This window comes from Lutjanus erythropterus, chromosome 16, assembly GCF_056507025.1.
Source record: "Lutjanus erythropterus isolate fLutEry1 chromosome 16, fLutEry1.hap2, whole genome shotgun sequence".
Classification (NCBI taxonomy): Eukaryota; Metazoa; Chordata; class Actinopteri; order Lutjaniformes; family Lutjanidae; genus Lutjanus; species Lutjanus erythropterus.
This window is the reverse complement of record NC_139332.1, coordinates 6,304,595-6,323,423: the sequence shown is the minus strand read 5'-3', so window position 1 is coordinate 6,323,423 and position 18,829 is coordinate 6,304,595. Positions and strand designations below refer to the sequence as shown.

The following is an 18,829-nucleotide window of genomic DNA, read 5'->3' as shown; positions in this document are numbered from 1 at the left end:
ACAAAATACATCTAAAGGAGAGAGGCCAGAGTTTCCAACGTGGCATCTCTTTAACACCTACTGTACTTCCGAAAACCGAACTGACAGCGAGAGTGTGAACTAGTCTGATCAATTCTCTCCTCTGTCCTTCAAAGCTCAAGTCCAATAAAAAAGTCTGTTCAGCAAAGTCAAGTATGTGTCTGACCCACGTTCAACGTGGGTTAGATGGAGGGTCATGAACTCAGTCTGATGACATGGCTGATCAAATCAGACTGTCAGCCAATGCAAGTTTAACCAAACTTAAGCAGTCTGTAAAAGTGCTACCAACTCTTCTGAATGCAAAGGTTTCCCTTATGTAAAAGCTGCTTGGTGCTCCAAAGGCCCATTGCACCGTAAATATCAGCCTGGTATTTCTTACTAACACATTAAATCTACGTCATGTACGTAATGTAACTTAACTTAAGTACGGAACTTAACTGATCATGATCTTTTCCTGAACATAACCAAGTAGTTTTGGTGCCTAAAACCTACCAAACTGCCAATGTTTATTATTATTACCATTACGATATATGCCACCTGACCATGACGATGAAAGTCACCTGTCTATTGTTACCATGATGACGATCACCTCACAAAGGTCACCTGATGTTTGAACGTCAAAATACACTACGATAATAAGGGCAAAAACTCCAGGGATGGTGTGTATTTTCAGAACAACTGACCTTTGGAGCATTAGCCAGTCATTTTGTGGATACCGGACTGTCTTACAAACAGGCTTTGGGTCCAATGGGATATTTCTGGGTTAATGAGGTTTCAGAAGTGTTATTACTTTTTCCATCTAGTCCCGCCCTACTATGCTGTGATTGGCTAGTTCTTTTCGACTCAAAGTCATGTCCAGAGCCTTTCTAATGCTGTGAAAGGTTCTATTTTAGCCATAATCAATTATCTTTTCCAGAACCTTCACAAGTAGTTTCTGTTCCTAAACTTACGCAAATACTTTTCTTGCCTAAACCTAACTGTATAGTTTTAAATTTAACCAAACTGAGACTGAAAACTGAAAATAATTAAGTCAGCAAAATCTAAAAAAAAGTGACATTTTGCTTCATATGGGACACAATGCCCAGTTTTCTGGGTGAAAATCCTCTGTTTGACCCATTCCTCCACCAAAACTGACTTGCTATACTTCTCCCAGCTGGCAGTCTAGACTTGTGATCACAGCCAATGAGAGCACAGTGGTTGTAGCCCATCACAACAGAGTAGGGTGGGACTAGGCAGAACAGTCTTGGAAAAAAAAACAATACATATTTTGGTATAATGGGCCTTCGGAACAATGGGCAGTCCCCAGTTGATGGGTCACCAAAGTCAGTAAGATTCGTTAGTTGGGCACAATTGGCTGTGCTCCTATATGCTGCAGGGCTAAGGAGGACAAAGCATTCAAAGAGTGAGGAAGAACCCAGGAAGTGTTAGAAAAAGAAAATCTCAAGCAGAGAAGGCACCATTTCCAACGTGGCACCTCTTTAACACCTACTGTACTTCCTAAAACCAAGCTGACAGGTAGAGTGTGAACCAGTCTGATCAATCCTCTCTTCTGTCCTTCAAAGCTTCAAAGTCCCGTCTCCGATAGAAAAGTCTGTTCAACAAAGTCAAGCATGTGTCTGACCCACGTTCAACACAGGTTAGGTGGAGAGTTTTCAGCTCAGTCAGATGACACAGCTGATCAAATCAGACTGTCAGCCAGTGCACGTTTAATCAACGTTATACAGTCTGTGCAAGTGCCAGCAACTTTTCTGTATGCAAAGCTCAGGCTCACGTGTTGGGCGATGTGCTAATTTTTTATCTGTAATACCACTGCATGATAACTCGTGTCAAAATGTGTGTGTATTGGCACCAACAGAACGTGAGATTTCAGTAATCTTACAAGTTTATTGAAAGCCACAATGGGCGACACAGATCTAATAGACGACGGAAGTCAGTGTTCAAGAAAACCTCATCAGCGTGTGTCATCCATGTGCACAACCACTGTGGTAAACAACGAAGACAAGCAAAAATTGACCCCTTGCAATAGTGATATTTATGTGTATAGAAAAATATCCAGTGAGGAGGAGGAGGGCAAAGTGGTTATAAATAAGAGGCCAACTTGGGTTGCCAAAGTATTTTTGCAGTATGCTAAAATAGCATACATAATGACAAACAACAATTCATTTTTAGTTGTTTAGTAGATGTCAAAGCAGCAGTCACATTGTGAGATGGCTATCCTAAATTTCTGACACTTTCAGAATTTTGTCCTGGGCAAATCTTTGGTCACAAAACCGTAAAAACTACCATCTTTGAACCGCGCTCACAGTGTGACATAGAACCACCTGTTTGGAACCACGATCAAAGATAATGTGATGTTTCTTTCATCTGAGACAGGCCCAATCCAGGGGTCTGAAACCTTTACAATAATGAAAAGATCCATTTTTGGCACAAAAAAAAAAAAAATCTGTCTGGAGCCCCAACTATTAAATTCTGTCTTTTCCCTGAAGACTATTTCTTTATTTGGCATTCACAGCTGGCTCATGGAGACTCAAGAAGAGTCAAAATGTAAAGGAAAGGCACTGAGCCATAGACGTAGGATATGACACGCATTTTAGTTGATAATATATATATATATGAATATATGTATATATGTTTTTTTTTTTGTTAATTTGGTGTATAGATTTTTGAGTTTTGAATCCAACTCAAACTTCTGAGTTTTGCAGATCTATAATCTTTAGTTGAGATAATTTACTTTTCTTCTTTAGATAAACTTGAATCTTTGAGTTTTAGTAACAAAAAAATTGTATTTCACAATTTGGTGAGTGGAGTACCTCATTCACTTTCACTTCTTTAATTTTTGAATACAATTTTTGGGGAGTTTCTGAAACTCAAAGATTTAAGTTTATCTAAAGAAGAGAAGTAAATTATCTCAACTAAAGACTAGTAGTTGGTAAAACTTTTTTAAAACTCAAGAGTTTGAGTTGGGTTCAAAACTCAAAAATCTATTGCAGTAGATTGCCTTGAGATTTTGAGTTGCCTCAACTCTTTACATAGAACTACAACAATGATTAAAAAAAAAAAAGCATATTCCCATATCATTTTTTGCCAAAGACCCAAGAAGCAACTGGAGATGACCAGAGGCTAAAGAGCTGCATGTGGTTCCGGAGCGGCAGGTTTAGCAAGATTTGTCTGACAAGATGTCCAAGCACTAGGCAAATTTAACTCTCAAAAGAGGGGATGGACCATGGTTTGTTTTATTCACCCATGACTCGTGAACTGACTCATGATGGCTACATAATTTAGAGAATATTATAGATCCAAGTCAAAACTGACAGAAGGGCAGGACTGAGAGAAAAAGGAGCAGGTAAAGTTCAGATGATGGATCAATGAGTCAGGCTGACTAAACTAAGATATTCAACTAAACAACCCGTGGGATGAAGACGGGGAATAGCAGGTTAACGTGGGGGATGCATCTTGGTTACTTTGCTAACACGGGGCATGGCATCTCCCCTCAAACCACCTACTGCATCCAAGTGATAAAAACTATACAATATGAAGCCTATAATTTAAAGCACAAAATATGCTATCAACAAAGGACATATGAAGCCCAGAAATATTGGCATTGAATTTTGAAGCCTCATATCAGTGAAAGCCTAAATGCAAAAGGCCAGCAACACCTCTGATCACAGTCCAACAGATCTCTGGAGCGGTCTGTCCTTCCTGAGGGGGTGTTGATGCTCTCTGATTACGGGATTTTTTTCAATTTAATCTCAACCACCACCACCACCAACAGCAGCCGCCTACACTCACTCACACACACACACACACACACATACACACTTTCTCCTCCAAGCCCTCTGAAGTGGTAGTCCTCTCCCTGTGTGGAGCTGCTCCTCGGCGGCCTGCAGGGGCTGATCTGTTGGCTGGGAGTGCTGGACAGTGATCTTTATCAATGGGACTGGATGGATGAGTGGAGCCCTGTGGGGCCTGCGCTGAGCTTTGAGCCGTGGCGGTGGGAGCCGGTGAGGAGAGAGGGGGGAGTGCTCCGGGGGCCAAAAAAAAAAAAAAGAGGAGGATAAGACGTTAAAAAAAAAAGAAAAAAAAAAGAGGCACCAAGCCTCACTTCTGGCTCACTCTTGTCCCTCTTCACACAGCAGATAGACACACTTTGTTCCTCCAGGCCTCCGTTTAAGAATCCTCACTCATCTGCACAGCTTTACCTGCCTCATTACGTGCTGCCGATCATCCAGGTTTATGGGACAAATAAAGCAATCTGTCCTGTGTCTACATGCCTGGCGGGAGGACTTGAGAGAACAGCGCCTTCTCATCACTCAGGCAGCTTGGACATACATCACCAGAGTAGTAGATTACATTGCTTATGCACGCCTGTCCAAATGGTAAACACTGCGGCGCTAAGCAAACTCCCCGCCCGGGCCGGCTTGTCTGATTGCACACCTCAGCTTCCCCCTCGGAGAGCGTGCCGCCCCCTGCCTCCGCCTCCTCCGCTGCTGCCGTGCGTGGCAGACAAACTTCTAACGTCCGTACAGAAGGGAAGAAAATCATTACTTTAAATCAGTTTGGCTGTTTGTGCGAGTCGCACAGGACAGGAGAGCTGAGGATGGTAAAGCGCAGGCTGTCCTCATTGATCTGTGCAGCCCTCTAATCTCATTAACTGGCTCTTGATTTATTGAGATGGGGCCCGGAGTGCGCCAAGGTTATGGAAGCAAACACCCAGGCTGATCCCCCGCACTGAGGGTCGCATGGAATTGAGGTCAATTGACTGTTCGGCGGACCCACGCTCATACGATCCCTTACGCCAGCCGCCGCCTTCTCATTAACGCCTCTTTTAAGGTGGGGCGGCAGACTTGGTGGGAAGAAAGAGAGCATTAGGGGATGAATTATAGGCCTTAATGAGGTGAGGCAGGGCTGCATCCAGTCATCAGAATCTTACAAGCTACACAACGGCGCTAATAATGCAGCATCGACAATACAGGCATCAAACGGGGCTATTGATTACACTGCAGCACGCAGGTAAATTGACCAATAAATAAAGATACAATGCAAACACGCGCCCGCTGTAATTACACACCTATTGAGCCACTGTGATGTATGACACAGCTGCAGTTTGCTAATCCTTGCATGTTGTTTGAGTGATCTGGAGGGTGAAAATAAAGCTACTGACGCTGACTGTGGCCACGGTTCAGTGTGTGGTGACCACTGAGCAGCTCAATAGAGCAGCTGGTGGTTTAGTGCCATGCTAGGTGACACCTGAAAGTTTTAACAAAGAGGGGAATGACATTTCCAAAGGCTGAGCGATCATTATCATAATAGTATACAATATTGATGCATCAGATGCAGTCTGTGTTAAATGAAGTTACCAGACAAGCCTCTGCAGCCACGCTAGCATGCTAATTCTAAGCAGTTTTATGTTTCCTAACCTTTTTTCCTTGGAGACCCCCGGCTTGTATAAAAAAAAAGCTGAGCCTCCTCCGCCCACACAACACTAACATACAAATGATTCATTCCAAAGCTCTACTGTCCAAAATGAACATGAATTAATTTGTTTCCATTGTTAGAGCCTTTATCTTTTTCAGCAAAAGATTCACATCCTAACAACCTAACAGAGTAGTTTATACACACTCATCCTCACCAAAAGAGTAATAATGGTTCATTATAACAGAGCTGGAGAGGTCACAGAACTGTGGCCTTCAAAGCAGCCGACTATTTTTAATTGAGGACAAAGAAATGCCTCTTTTTAAATAGTTTTGTATACACATTTTTGTATAGATTATGATTTTAGTTAACATGTGCAAATCTAATTTTGACAACCTCAGAACAGACCACCTGGGATTTGTGGCGCACCGCTAAGGTTGGACACCAATGAGTTAGGCTATATGTTAGCACGCAAATATAGACCAGATGATGTCGCCAGACGTGAAGTCAAAGAGTGCAATGCCATCATTCTGGTGACCCATTTTTCTGAAATTCCAAGAGTCAGAAAATGTTCCATTGGACTGAAAGCCCATTCATCTGTTATCCCAAAAATAAACACCCATTTCTCTCTTTAACTAACATGCTTTTCCAAAATCTACCAAGCATTCTGGTGACTAAACCTAACCAAGTAACTTTATTGCCTAAAATTAACCAAATTGTGTTTCATGTTAACCACAAATTTCCTGTTGATATTAAGGACAAAAAACTCCAGGGTATTTTCTGAACAATAGGCCTTCGGAACAGTGGGCTTTTGTTTCTGGGATGATGGATAGCAGGATAACAAATGGGCTTTCAGTCCAATGGGACATTTTTCAGACTATTGGGGTTTTGGAATAATAGGCCATCAGAACAATGGGCAGTCCCCGGTTAAGGGATCACAAAAGTCAGTAGGCTTCATCCTTTGGGGTCAATTAGCCACACTGGTAGCATGGCTAAAAATATCATAAAATATTCACTGCGATTCTGTGGTCCACGATAATGCAGCTGGCAGCTGTTAGCTTTTAAGTACAATTTGGTAATTTTACTAAATGAGTGCTCTAATAAGAGTCAAGAATTAATATTATTGAATTATCGCTCAGCCCTAACAGTGACCTCCCCCAGTGACTCATTATTAACTCCTCCATGTTACTGCATGACGTTTGCAATCACTCTGAATCATTATTCATCATATCACTGAGGAGAAAAACTGAAAACACTCCAACTAACAATTATGTTCATTATTTATTCATGTATTAATTATTCTTTAATTACTAATCAATCATTCATTTCATACAAAACATCATATAAAATGAAAAATGTCCAACACAACTTTCCAGCACCCATGCTGATGTCTTCTCAAGTCAGAAGCTACATATCAAATATATTAATTTTATAGTGATGAATGATGAGAAAATCTATTGTAGGTATCTATTTGTGAAGCTCTGACCAGTATGTGTGATAACTTTGCCTAATAAAGTGCCAGAGTCTTATTAAAAATTACAATCAATTAAGTGTCAATCAACTTATTACTTAGCTATCAGATAAGTAATAATGTCGGCACTACTGATTAGACAGTGTTGGATTTTTTTAAGGACTACTCCAGCAATTAATTAAAATAAATTAATTTAATGTCACATCAGACAGAGTTTTATAAAGAACTGCCAAAATCCAGTACTTTCAGTCTTAGTATAGGTCAAACTCCAGAAACACAGATCCTACATTTCCCATAATTAAACTGTATAACATCTCACAGTAGATCCTTCCTGTCTGGTTAATGTCCATCAGTTTTTAACACAGGCTTTCTGTTAAATCTTTCAATCCGACATACAACAACCATTATGATGTTCAGTTAAATTGACTCACCGCACTCAGACACTCCTGTATTTATTTCAGATTTATATTTATTACATAAAAGACAAACAACACTGCAAGATCAAACTGGCTTTGAGCTACAAATGTTGCTCTTCTTCCATGTAATAAAAATGAAGCTAAAATAACAGGAACACCAGCACGCAGTTTATCTTTTTCTTGGACTCTGGACAAATTGTGGTGGGTATGTGTGGGTTTCTGCTCTGTTTGTTTGGATCCAATTTACAAATCTGTAATTACCTACCTGGTTTCATTTCTGACAAAATGGTACACGGATACAACAGCTGCAATGAGGGCAGTGTACTGTTTATGGAAGAAAACTGTGCTAGCAGAAGTCCCAGATCACTGCCGAAATCAACTGATCTCACAGCACCCAAGAAAAAAAAAAACTTGGTTTCAAAACTTAAATATTTAATGTTACAGAGAAACACTAAATGAGATAAATAAGCAACCATCAAAATGAAAAGTTTGGGGGGGAAGAAGAGTTTGACACTAAAAACTCAGCTTAATCTGCTTCATCAGAATCGGGTGGGTGTAGTTGATTAGATTTGATCAAAGGTGCTCTAGAATAAAAGATGACGCCGGTGTTGTGGTATACACTCCCTGTCTGCTAAGTGGGTGCAGCCGGGGCTCACACAAAGACTCATTTAGGCCTATGCAGCTGGTATGAAATGTGACAGTAACTTATATTAATAGCTATTTTAATACTTACCTGTCTGCATCCTTTGGAAAAGAAAAGACAGACAAATTGTTCCTCTTATTACAGCCTATTGCTGCACACTTGGGATTGTTAATACTAATGCATTACTGATGGACTATTGCCTGTCCATGTCAAAACAGTCCAAAGCGTGGCTCCATTTTAACGAAGAAAAATGACAACACTGCAAGCTGCAACGCCTGTAAAATGATCACTTCAAGCAGGGGTGGAAACAGCAGCGATACGCTGAAACATTTTTCTGCACAACATAGGCTTTAATTCCAGGAAGGCCGCACGTTTGACACCCGACACACAAGAAGCCACTGCTTCCAACCGAGCAGCACGTTCATTACCAAGGGGAAATATCCTGTTATAATAACATTAGTGCCATACAGGCCAGCTTACCAGATTTTCTTTGACAAGAAAGCCTAAATGAAAACAAATGCTGGACAAATATTCTCTCATTTCAGCCTTTTTGGTGGTGACAGACAGACTGGTGCTGCAGCTACCTCTCAGACTACAGCTGGCTCAGCTAAAATTGATCAGGAATCAATAGAAAAAATCATAAAGAATGTGAACTAGGGCTGCACAAGTATTGCAATTGCAATAAAATCGCAGCATGGCCAAGTGCAATATCCAAATTGCAATGTTTTGAAAAAGGACAAATGTGTGAGAGAATAGCATTATAATGAGGTACTGCAGTGCTGCACGGATGACCTGGTAGAAAAATCTAAAAAAGAAAACATGTTTGTTTGGTTCAGACTAGGAATGTTCCTGGTGACTAATTTCCCTGTCGAATAGACACCAAATTTATTTTAGACTAGTTGACTAGTCTAACAGTGAGAAAACACTCAGCAGTGAAAATTGAGCACAACTTATGAACTGATAATTTTAAACACTGTCCAAAAAAATACTGTGTGTATTAAGAACCGTTGAAGCCGTTAGACGTTGTGCATGAATGAAATATTGATAAATAGTTTAACAGACTAGTATTTCAGGTGCCGACTAGCAAAGGTGTCGACTAATCGCGCACATCCCTAGTTCATTCCCTAGTTCTAGAACATAAAAATTATGATGCAAAACTGTTCCACTAATTGCACATTGCAATGTCAAATTTAATACAATGTGATTTTTTTTTTACCAAATCGTGCATCCGTATCAATTCCTATCACAAGTCAAAATAATACGACAGTAGATCCCATACAAATTTCACGTTTATTTTGCAACTTCTATTTATCTGCAAGCTTAATGTTGTTATGGAGCATCTTTTGGAAAACAATCTGTGTTGCCAGCGTGCTGCAGAGACAGAGACAGGTGATGAACAAATTCCCCTGATTTGTCTGGCTAAAAAAATGCCATTTTAATGCCAGCATGTTTGTCATGTTTGACTTGTGGCTTGAGAAAAAAACGGTCGAATGGAGATTTTATCTCATGATTGTAGTGACCAGTATGATCATGGTTATCACTATAGTTGTGGTATTGTTAAAATGTGCTGAAAATGCTGAAACAACTTCAGATACACACACTGACATAATTTCACAAAGTTTTATATTGAAAATGGCGCCATGCCTTTTGCAATGTCAGCGCTTTCAGTGATGCAGAACAAACCCACGTTGCTGCTGCCTCTGCATCTTGTTGACTGTTGCGAACTGGCAACATGATCAAACAGTCTGTCATAACATTTCGATACAAATGTTGGTGAATCCTGATTGGTGCACGGCAGTCGCACCAGTGTGACATCACATTTTTCCAGTTAAAACAAAAATCTCTCATGTGAAAGAACCAAAACTGCTTTAACTTTGGCAGATTATTTTGGGCGCATACAAGACCCCATCTGTCGTGAAAGTTTTAAAGTTTCAAAAGTTTTCAGGGCCTTTAAAGGGACAGTTTACCCCCAAATCCAAAATGCATACTTTTCTTCTGTCCCATAGGGCTTTTTATCCATCTGGCTAGTTTTGGTGCGAGTTTTGTACATGTTGGCCATAGAGATGTCTGCCTTCTCTCCAATATAATGGAACTAAATGGCACCCGGCTTGGGGTTCTCAAAGCACCAGAAAATATATTCGGAAAATCCAAAACTAGTGTCTCTTTCCAAAAATCATGACCCAGTTTCTCAAGATAATCCACAGACCTTGCTGTGAGCAGATTCATGTAGGAACTACTTTGCTTATAGTAGAAAGAAAGTAGTTCTGATAGATTCTAAAGTAGTAATGGTAGAGTCTACTGCTAAAAGAAAGATTTTGGGGTGAACTGTCCCTTTAAGAGATACTACATATCTACATGACTATGTTCACCCAAGTGCTGTTGGACATAATCGCTCACCTGGTATTCACTGGGCCAGAAAGTGCTGACGGCGAGCTCCACTTGGTGCCACTGGCGTCCCTGGGAGCCCGAGATATTCCACACCGCGCTGCCCTTGGGGCCCCCGTTGACCCGGATGTAGACCTGCAGGTCCCCGGGGCTGTGGCCATCACGGCTGTACAGGAAGTAGCTGAACTGGATGCAGTGGGTGTCGTTCTCACTGAGCGGCAGCAGCAGCAGCTGCGCCCGCTGGCCCCCGAAATGCTGCGAGGAGTTGACCATCATGAAGGACCCTGGAGGAAAAGATAAGGACACTTTAGGGGACTTTTTTTTTCAAGTATCAGTTCAAATCCTGCTGATTTTACAGTTAAATGATTATTGGCAGACTCTCAGAGGGAGCTTTCTGAGGAGTCTTGAACAGATAAGAGCAGTTTGAAAGTTTGGTCCTAAAAAAACACATCAACCTTGCCAAGCAAAGACTTCTCCCCCACTCAGCAGCTGCTAAAGCTACATTTCCTTCACCAGTAGCAGCTATTTCAGCATTTTCACCTGCCAGACCGGCGCCGAGTGACCTGAAATACCGAAAATAACAAGATCCAAACTCTTTGGGCCTCACCTGTAACACCCCCAGCCCAGGATAGATATGTCATGTTAGTTTTCAAGACGAACGTTTGTCTCTTTTTTTTATTTTTAAACCCCGAGAAAGCCTGAGAGCCAGAGTTGACAGGCTCAAGGTTGTTACCCAGAATATCTCTGTGATCCTCTCTGGCTATTTGTCTGTATTTTGGTCTGTCTCCGCTTCTCGCTGCTTCCCGCTTTCACAGGGCTTCCATCAGTTTTCGCAGCGCTGCCTCAGATGTGCAGCGTTCAAAGCGGCGGCGCCGGGTGTCAGATTGGACTTTCATTTTGGACCGAGGTTCACAGAGTCACCGCTGGCTCTCTCATCCCACCAGCGCAGCAGAGATGCCCCGGCCACGAGAAGAGCCCCACAGCGGAGGGAGGGGGAAAATAAAGGGCGAGCTCTGCCTTTGACTGTGGCCTTCACAGCAGCGGGAAGCTCAATTTAAAGTGGAAAAAAAAAAAGGTTCGGGGAAAAAATGATTTTGTATGCCTGCTCACTACAAACACATTGTATTTATGTGAAATGCAATATATTCTACACACTGGAAAACCAGCAAACTTCAAACCATAAAAGCTAGATTGTTAAGATCATTGAATATTGAATATTGAACTTTATTTCCCTTCCAAACTCACAAAAGAGCAGCTTTGCGTTTGGATGGCAGGGACAATATCTCACTGCACAAGGATCCGGTTTCACAAAGACAGACTTTCACTATGGCGTAGATATGACAGACTGTCAGACTCAAGATAGACGTCTAAATTCAGCTGTTGCCCAAAGCAGTTTAGTTCTTGACTATCTTAAATAGGGCTCTGGCACAATGAATTTTGGGTAAATTCAGACCTTTTTCAAAATAATAAAAGAAAAGCCCACCAGGTGACCTCTTCTAACCGCTCAGCTCCGTTTACCCCAGAAAAAAATATGTCTTTTGATTGAAATCAACAGTTATGAGGACATTTTACTTGGAGAGTTTAGTGAATCTCTGAAAATCTGATACAGAAAAAAACTGCAGTGACATTAAACAGTAAGAGGAGCATCAAAGATGATCAACAAAGATTTAAAAATATGGTACAAGATGCAAAGAAATCATGTTAACGTACTATAAATTATGAGGCATGTTTTCCTCTTTTTTTGTTGCTGGGTCCTACTGATCAATTGGTGGCCCTCATTGTTGCCATGGTAACATGGGTCTTGAGCCTGAGTCACCCGCACGGTAATTTTTTTTTTTTGGCATATGTATAGTTTTTTGTGAAATGGTTTAACTTGCACTAGACTAATCTATGAGTATTATGAAGACTAGTCTGTCTTTATCAGCACTCACCATCTGGACATGCACCTTTACGTTGCTGTTATTTAGTCTTTCTGAGGCTATTGCATTTTTAAAATCAATCAGTTTTATTTGTTGCCCCCTCAGTCACTCTTGAGAACAGTATTTAAGATCAAACCTCTGTCCTTGCAGCTTCATGAGCCAAACATGCACAGTGTAAGTCTACTGTTCACACTACACAGCATTTATGTATTTTGGGATGGTCACTATGTTAAATTAAGTGATATTTTACAGCCCGCCTGACGCACAAAAGTTGTAGCAGGAGAAGACTCTGACTCTGACATGCCAGTCATCCAATTTGGCCTTGCGAGATGTCCTAGATGCTGAAAGTGGTTGTTGATAACAAAAAAAAAAGTTATTTGTTTGGGAGGAAGGGTGCAGTCATTTCATTTTTGACCACATCCATCTCTTGTTCCTCGGTCCTTGAATGCACTTATTGTCGCTTTGGGAAAAGGTCATGCACACTAAAGTAATGTCCTCCATTATGACATTACAAATGAGAAAAAAAAGAAAACAAAATTGTCATCCCAACATAAGGACTTAAAAATACAAAATCTTTCACAAAACCTCAACCAATTGTTGGTTGAGGCCTTTGACTCTCTCTCAGTATAACGCCTCTTCTGAGGTGGAATAAAATGAAATAAATTAAAAGACAGACTTTCTCTTCAGTCCTCCAGCTCTATTTGACAGTAAAATAAAATCACGGAATTTGTAAAAAGCTGTCGAAAAATAAAAGATGGCAATAAAAGCCGACAGAAGACAGACGGGTTTTTATGCCATTTTACATGGAAAGCAGCAATAAATTTCCACTGTATATATTTACTAGCTTATCACATAAAAATGGAAACATACTGAATCAGATGTTACTTTGCCAAAATCTCAAATTCCCTTATGCAACATTTTTATGGAAAAACAACTGCTGTTGTTCTAGTTTGAAACTCAAAGGGCGCTCGGAGGGCGCAGACCTCCACCAAAGATTATAAGGTAATCTGCGAGGGTATCCATGGTAAGGATGATTTACTTTGCTTATTTCTTGCATGAGTGATGAATTAAGTTTCTTTTACCGTAGACACTGCTGTAACAATTGACCTATCTGGCAGTGTTAATTAAAGTGAATAATTTGTGTATATTGGTCCTGTGATTTGGATCCACTCTGACAGTTAATAAGCTTCCTCCTGGGTTCGTGCTACACTCTTCCACAAAGTTTCGTGAAAATCAGCCAAGTACTTTTTTTGCAGTCCTGCTGACAAACTGGCACAGAAAACTCAAATGCCATCTTAGGTGGAAAGCAGCAATAAAATTCCATTGTATATCTTGACTGGTGCATAATTAATTACGTAATCTTGTCAAATCCTCATATATTCCCATAATTATGGACAAAAGATGGATTACGGAGGAGACAATGGGCCCTTGGGCACAGACATGTAAAATGCCCCACCATCTCTCCTACATAGCAAGACGTACAGACTTTGTGGTTGTGTTGCTTCTTTCTGTCATTCTCAAATCTCTTTGTAGTCGTTTTGCACCTTTTTATGGCCATTTAGTGTCTCTTTGTGTTTGTTATGCATCTTTCTGTAGTTTGGGTTTCTTTGTAGTTACTTTTTGCGGGTTGCTTTGCTTCTCTTTGTGTTGTTTTGGTGTCTTTGTGGCCGTATTGCATGTATATATTTTATTTTGTGTCTCTTTATGGTTCTTTTGTGTCTCTTTGTGGTTGTTTTGCGTCCCCTTGTAATTATCTTGTGTCTCTTTGGTAATAGTCTGACTCTTTGTAGTTATTTTGTGTCCCTTTGTGGTTCTTTTGTGTATTCTTGTGGTTGTTATGTGTCTCTTTGTAGTTCTTTTGTGTCTCTTTGGTAATTTTCTGCCACTTTGTTGTTGTTTTGTGTCCCTTTTTGGTTCTTTTGGGTATCTTTGTGGTTTTGTGTGTTGTGTGTTTGTGTTACTTTGTTGTTTTTGTGCCCCTTTGTGGTTGTTTTGTGTCCCTTTGTAGTTATTTTGTGTCACTTTGTAATTGTTTTGAATCTCTCTGTGGTGATTTTGTGTCTCCTCCTTGGGGTCATTGTATATCTTTTTGTTGTCGGTTTGTCTCTGAGTGACATTTTGCAGGTGAAGCTAAGAAATTCCCTTGCAGTTGCATACATTTTCATGGAAAAATAACATGGACATGAAAGTTTCAAATAAAGCTCCAGAAATGTTACAGATGAAACTTTTGATGACCACAAGATATTATTTAGAGGAAACAAATCTTGAAGTCTGCTGACCTAACGGGTTTCCACTTTCTACTCACTCATTTAATCCATTCATTCAGACATCAACTTAAGGGAAAAAGGTCCTTGCTTGTACCTTCATATAAACAAATACTAAACAGTGATGATGATAAACACAAAGAGACAACAGGACTGGCAGTTAGCTGTCTGTGTTTATTACCTTGGACTGGTTAAAGTGGCCTTGGGGATCATGAGCTTTCCTTCCCTAACTTTTAATCATCCAATCATCTTCATCGAATCGTCTCTTTGATGCTGCCAGCGGGGCAGAGAACGCATGCTAATTGCACGTATAACCTTCACATTCAGTGCGGCGGGCGCCGCCGCACGAGATGGCCATGGACGGAGCACAGACAGCGGCATCGTGGGTAGTGTAGTTGCCTAGGTACTGTAGTTGAGCGAGAGCACAATCAGAGCCCTGCCTCTCGCCATTAATCACACTGACACGGTTATTAGGCCATAATGGCAGCCGAGGGAATGCTTAAACCAGAGAGATGGCTGTAATACTCGCACGCTGACATGCAGGACACATATCAGCACACACACACACACCTCTCTCTCACACGTACACAAACACACACACACACACACACACACACACATGCAGTATACAGGCCCAAAAGCAGATTCGAGTCCCGCTGACCTTCCCAAGAGTAAGAAAAGTGGCTTCCTCCTTCAACTCTCCCATCATTCCTCCTCTCATCATCTTATTCTCTGTGTCCTCGTTTCCCCTTCCTCTACCTCCTTTTTTTTCACCTCCTCTTTCTCCTAATGCTCTACTGTACTTCCACCAGCTCCCTTTCATCAAAACCCTTAAATGAAAACTATCTTAAATGTGCATAAATAGCAAGATGCCTTTTATATATTCGCCACCTGTTTTCTGCTTTCAAGCGAAAGCAAAAGCTGAGCATCAAAGGAAAATATTCATTAACAGCTGATGTGTGGACTCATTTTCATCAAGGATAAGGAACATTCGAGGAAGTAATTGCTGCTGTTACTTTAGATTTGTGTACGTTCTTTTCTTATAGTGCTGATAACAAACAACAGACAGTCTTTTTGCTCTTTAATTTGCTCTGAGAAAAGTCATTTTCTTCTGAAGGCAGCTATTTATTTAGATAAAGGCAAATGTGAAGTTTGTGTTATCAAGCAATTTTCTCTGCTTCAGTTGTGTTACAGTTTAATCATGTCACGTCAACAGGTCAGGTCAAACCCCGTCTCTTAGATCACTCTTCTGAATTATGTTTGTTATGTTGCTCGATTGTTTTCATCAGGAATAGACGCCACAGGTGGGAGTAAGTCGCATATGTGAAAGTCACAAACAAGGCTTAACCTTCAAGTCACAAGCGAGAGTAAAGCAAGTTGAGTCTCTGCTAGAAGTCAAGCAAGTCATTGCTTGAAAAATGCAACTATTTATCTCATTTCTCAAATTTGCAATGAGGTTTTGGAGGGATCCCTAGGCTTTGAGGAGAGAGTCTCAAACAACGATCAAACAAACTGAACTCCCACGTTTGCTGGATTATACTTCACAACTCTGGAGGACCTTTGTCGACAGCTGCTTCTACAAACTGAACAGCCGAGGCGAGATTGGTCCACAGAAATGGATGACGGAAACACCACAATCGGGGTCAGTGTACTTGAGTCGATAAGCAATAAACTGTCAATTTTGGAACTACTACATGCTGACATCAAAGACTTTAAAGTCAGTCTCAAGTACAGCTAGTTGCAGACTGAAACGCTACAGATCGAAAAAGAACTAAAACTCACAGTAAACACACTCTCCACCCAGGTCCTCCAAAAACGAAAAACCTGAAAGAGACTATCCTCAACATTTAATGCCGCCACAATCTAATATTCACAGGAATAACTGAACAAACACATGAAAATTTAGAAAATGCAATAAAGGAATTCATGCACTCAGCCCTGAAACTAACACAAGAAGCCATAAACTGTGTCACTATGTAAGGGATAATGTACACTGAGCAGGTCATTATTGTGAAATAAACCCTGACATGGTTATGCAGGATTCCGATGCGAAGCAGAGAGGTCTTGATCATCCTGAAGGGGTTTATTTTGCAATAATGACCTGCTCTCTGTACATTATCCTGCTTATGACATGCTTAAGTACCAAAAAGAAAATCAATAATTTGGCACAAAATATTCCTTTTAAAATGATTTTATGGATTTAAAACTCATCTTATTTGCTCCTCAAGAGTCTACATCCATAGCAACGGCCTGCTCTTCATAGTAATGGTCTGTTATAAAGAAATAACAGACCTTAGAATGTTGTAACTGACCAATCAGAATGAAGCATTTAACAAAGGCGTGTAGTAGGAATGGATCATGTGTGGCAAGATTGTGAACTTAACATTTTTGTGACTCACCATTAACAGCATTTCCTCATAACATTTGTCGGATATAAATGTAATGTCTAGGAGACAGGGCTGTCTGGAGTGTGTGTGACTTCCTCGGTCAGAATTACAGAGGGATTTTGGTTTCTGTCATCAGTCTCTACGTTTAAAGAAATCGACAAAGGAAACAAAAAAAAGGAGCAGGTCAAAAGCCGGGTCAGATCCACAGACGACCCGGCCATAAAGAGATTTAAAATGCATGTCACAAAGCCTCCCTGACCACTGTCCACTCCCTCCCTCTGCTCCATCTTCCCTGCCCCAAAAGCATGGAGGAGACGTCAAAGTGCCAGAAATATCCTGTGATAACAAGCAGCTGCTGTCCTTTGAGATCTCGCTGTATTCTTGGACAACGCTGATATTTTTTCTCTCCCTCACCTGCTTGCAGGCGAAGCCGGGCAGGCTCTGGCTCAGCCCCTCGCGTCCCCCCTCCTCCCCTAACCCCCCCCCTCACCGCCACCGCGGCTGCTTTGATGTGCCGGTTCTCAGGGGGGCTCTGTGGCTAAATTGCTTTTTCTTCAGCGATGAAGCTGAGCTGAGCTGGACCCCCTTCATTGTTGGAGGGCAAGTCTCCAACTGTCCTTATGACAGGATTGTATTGGGAAGAGCGAGGCGGAGACAGTGAAGAACATAGCCTCAGCTACTGTAATGCTGTTTGTCTCATTATATTCAAATATCTTGAAGCAACTCATCCTATTTGGTAAAACAAATACAAACATCGCCTCCACATGTGTGTTATTTTAAGCTGTGGTCTTTTGATTCAACTGAAACCCCCTACTGGTCAGAAGAGTGAAGAACAAGCTGCTATATTAGGGCTAATTATAATTTTGGTCAAAATAATCGCAATATGACTTTTTTTACCATATGGTGCAGCCCTGGCCTCTGCGGAGGTTTAAAGACACCATTAAACAGCCTCTTTACCTTCTAAATGTGACGTTAACTTGTTTGCGAGGAGTCATGGCTGATCATAATCCATAACCGTGCTGGTTAGATTTCTCTCCGACGTGATCCCGACTTCCTGTGATGTCACGATGACATCAGCAATGGTAAAATCATGAGGCAGCGGTTTTTAGATCAGCTGAAGGTAATTATTTTCACTCCTCTTTAATTTACCTAATATTTTCCTAATCAATCAATTCATAATTTGGTCTATAAAACAGCAGAAAAATGCCTTTACAATATTGTAGTACAAGGTGACATCATTGAAAATTAAAATGGACCTTCAATCCAAGACCCCAGAGTACTCAAGCTGCGATATTATAAGACCAAGAAAAGGAGCAAATTGAGCAAATGAGAGCTAACTAACCGACTAAAACACTGTGCAACACCTAACAGAATAGTTAGCCGCCTATTACTGAAACATATTGACCAATTAGCATTATTAAGTGAACAGACACTCTTGTGAGCCGTATGTTTTATGTCTGTGTGCTCCACATGTTTGGAGCTGTTTTTCAACTGACAAGATTGTCTCAGGATTAATTAATCAATTAACAGTTTTGAGTCATTTTTTAATTTAAAAAATTACAATTCTCTAATTTCAGCTTCTTAAGTGTAAATATTTTCAAGTAGCTAATATTTTCTAAGACATTTGAGAACATCATGTTGAGCTTTCATCAAAATTTTCTGACAATTTATGGACCAAACAACTAACTGATTGATAATTTTGTCTTTTTTAAAATTACAAATGTAAAAAATTCTCTGATTTCAGCTAAATGTGAACATTTTTGAGCTCCTGTACTCCCCTGACAGTTAACTGAATATTGCCTCCTAATATTGGACAAAACAAGACATTAGTTGACATCATTTTGAACTTTGGTCAACATTTTTCACCATTTTCTGACCAAATCACTGATCGATTAATTGTTTTGAGTCAGTTTT

At 40.6% G+C, this 18,829-nt stretch overlaps 1 protein-coding gene across 6 annotated transcripts in view; it reads right to left on the bottom strand.

The window, feature by feature from the left end:
- The window catches only part of ptprua (protein tyrosine phosphatase receptor type Ua), a 310,129-nt gene that overhangs the window by 148,491 nt on the left and 142,809 nt on the right, over positions 1 to 18,829 (bottom strand). For all 6 annotated transcript variants that reach the window (XM_084739999.1, XM_084740002.1, XM_084740000.1 and 3 more), the window contains exon 3: positions 10,358 to 10,629. In XM_084739999.1, the coding sequence (XP_084596125.1) occupies positions 10,358 to 10,629 (272 nt within the window). The remainder of the gene's footprint in view (positions 1 to 10,357; positions 10,630 to 18,829) is intronic.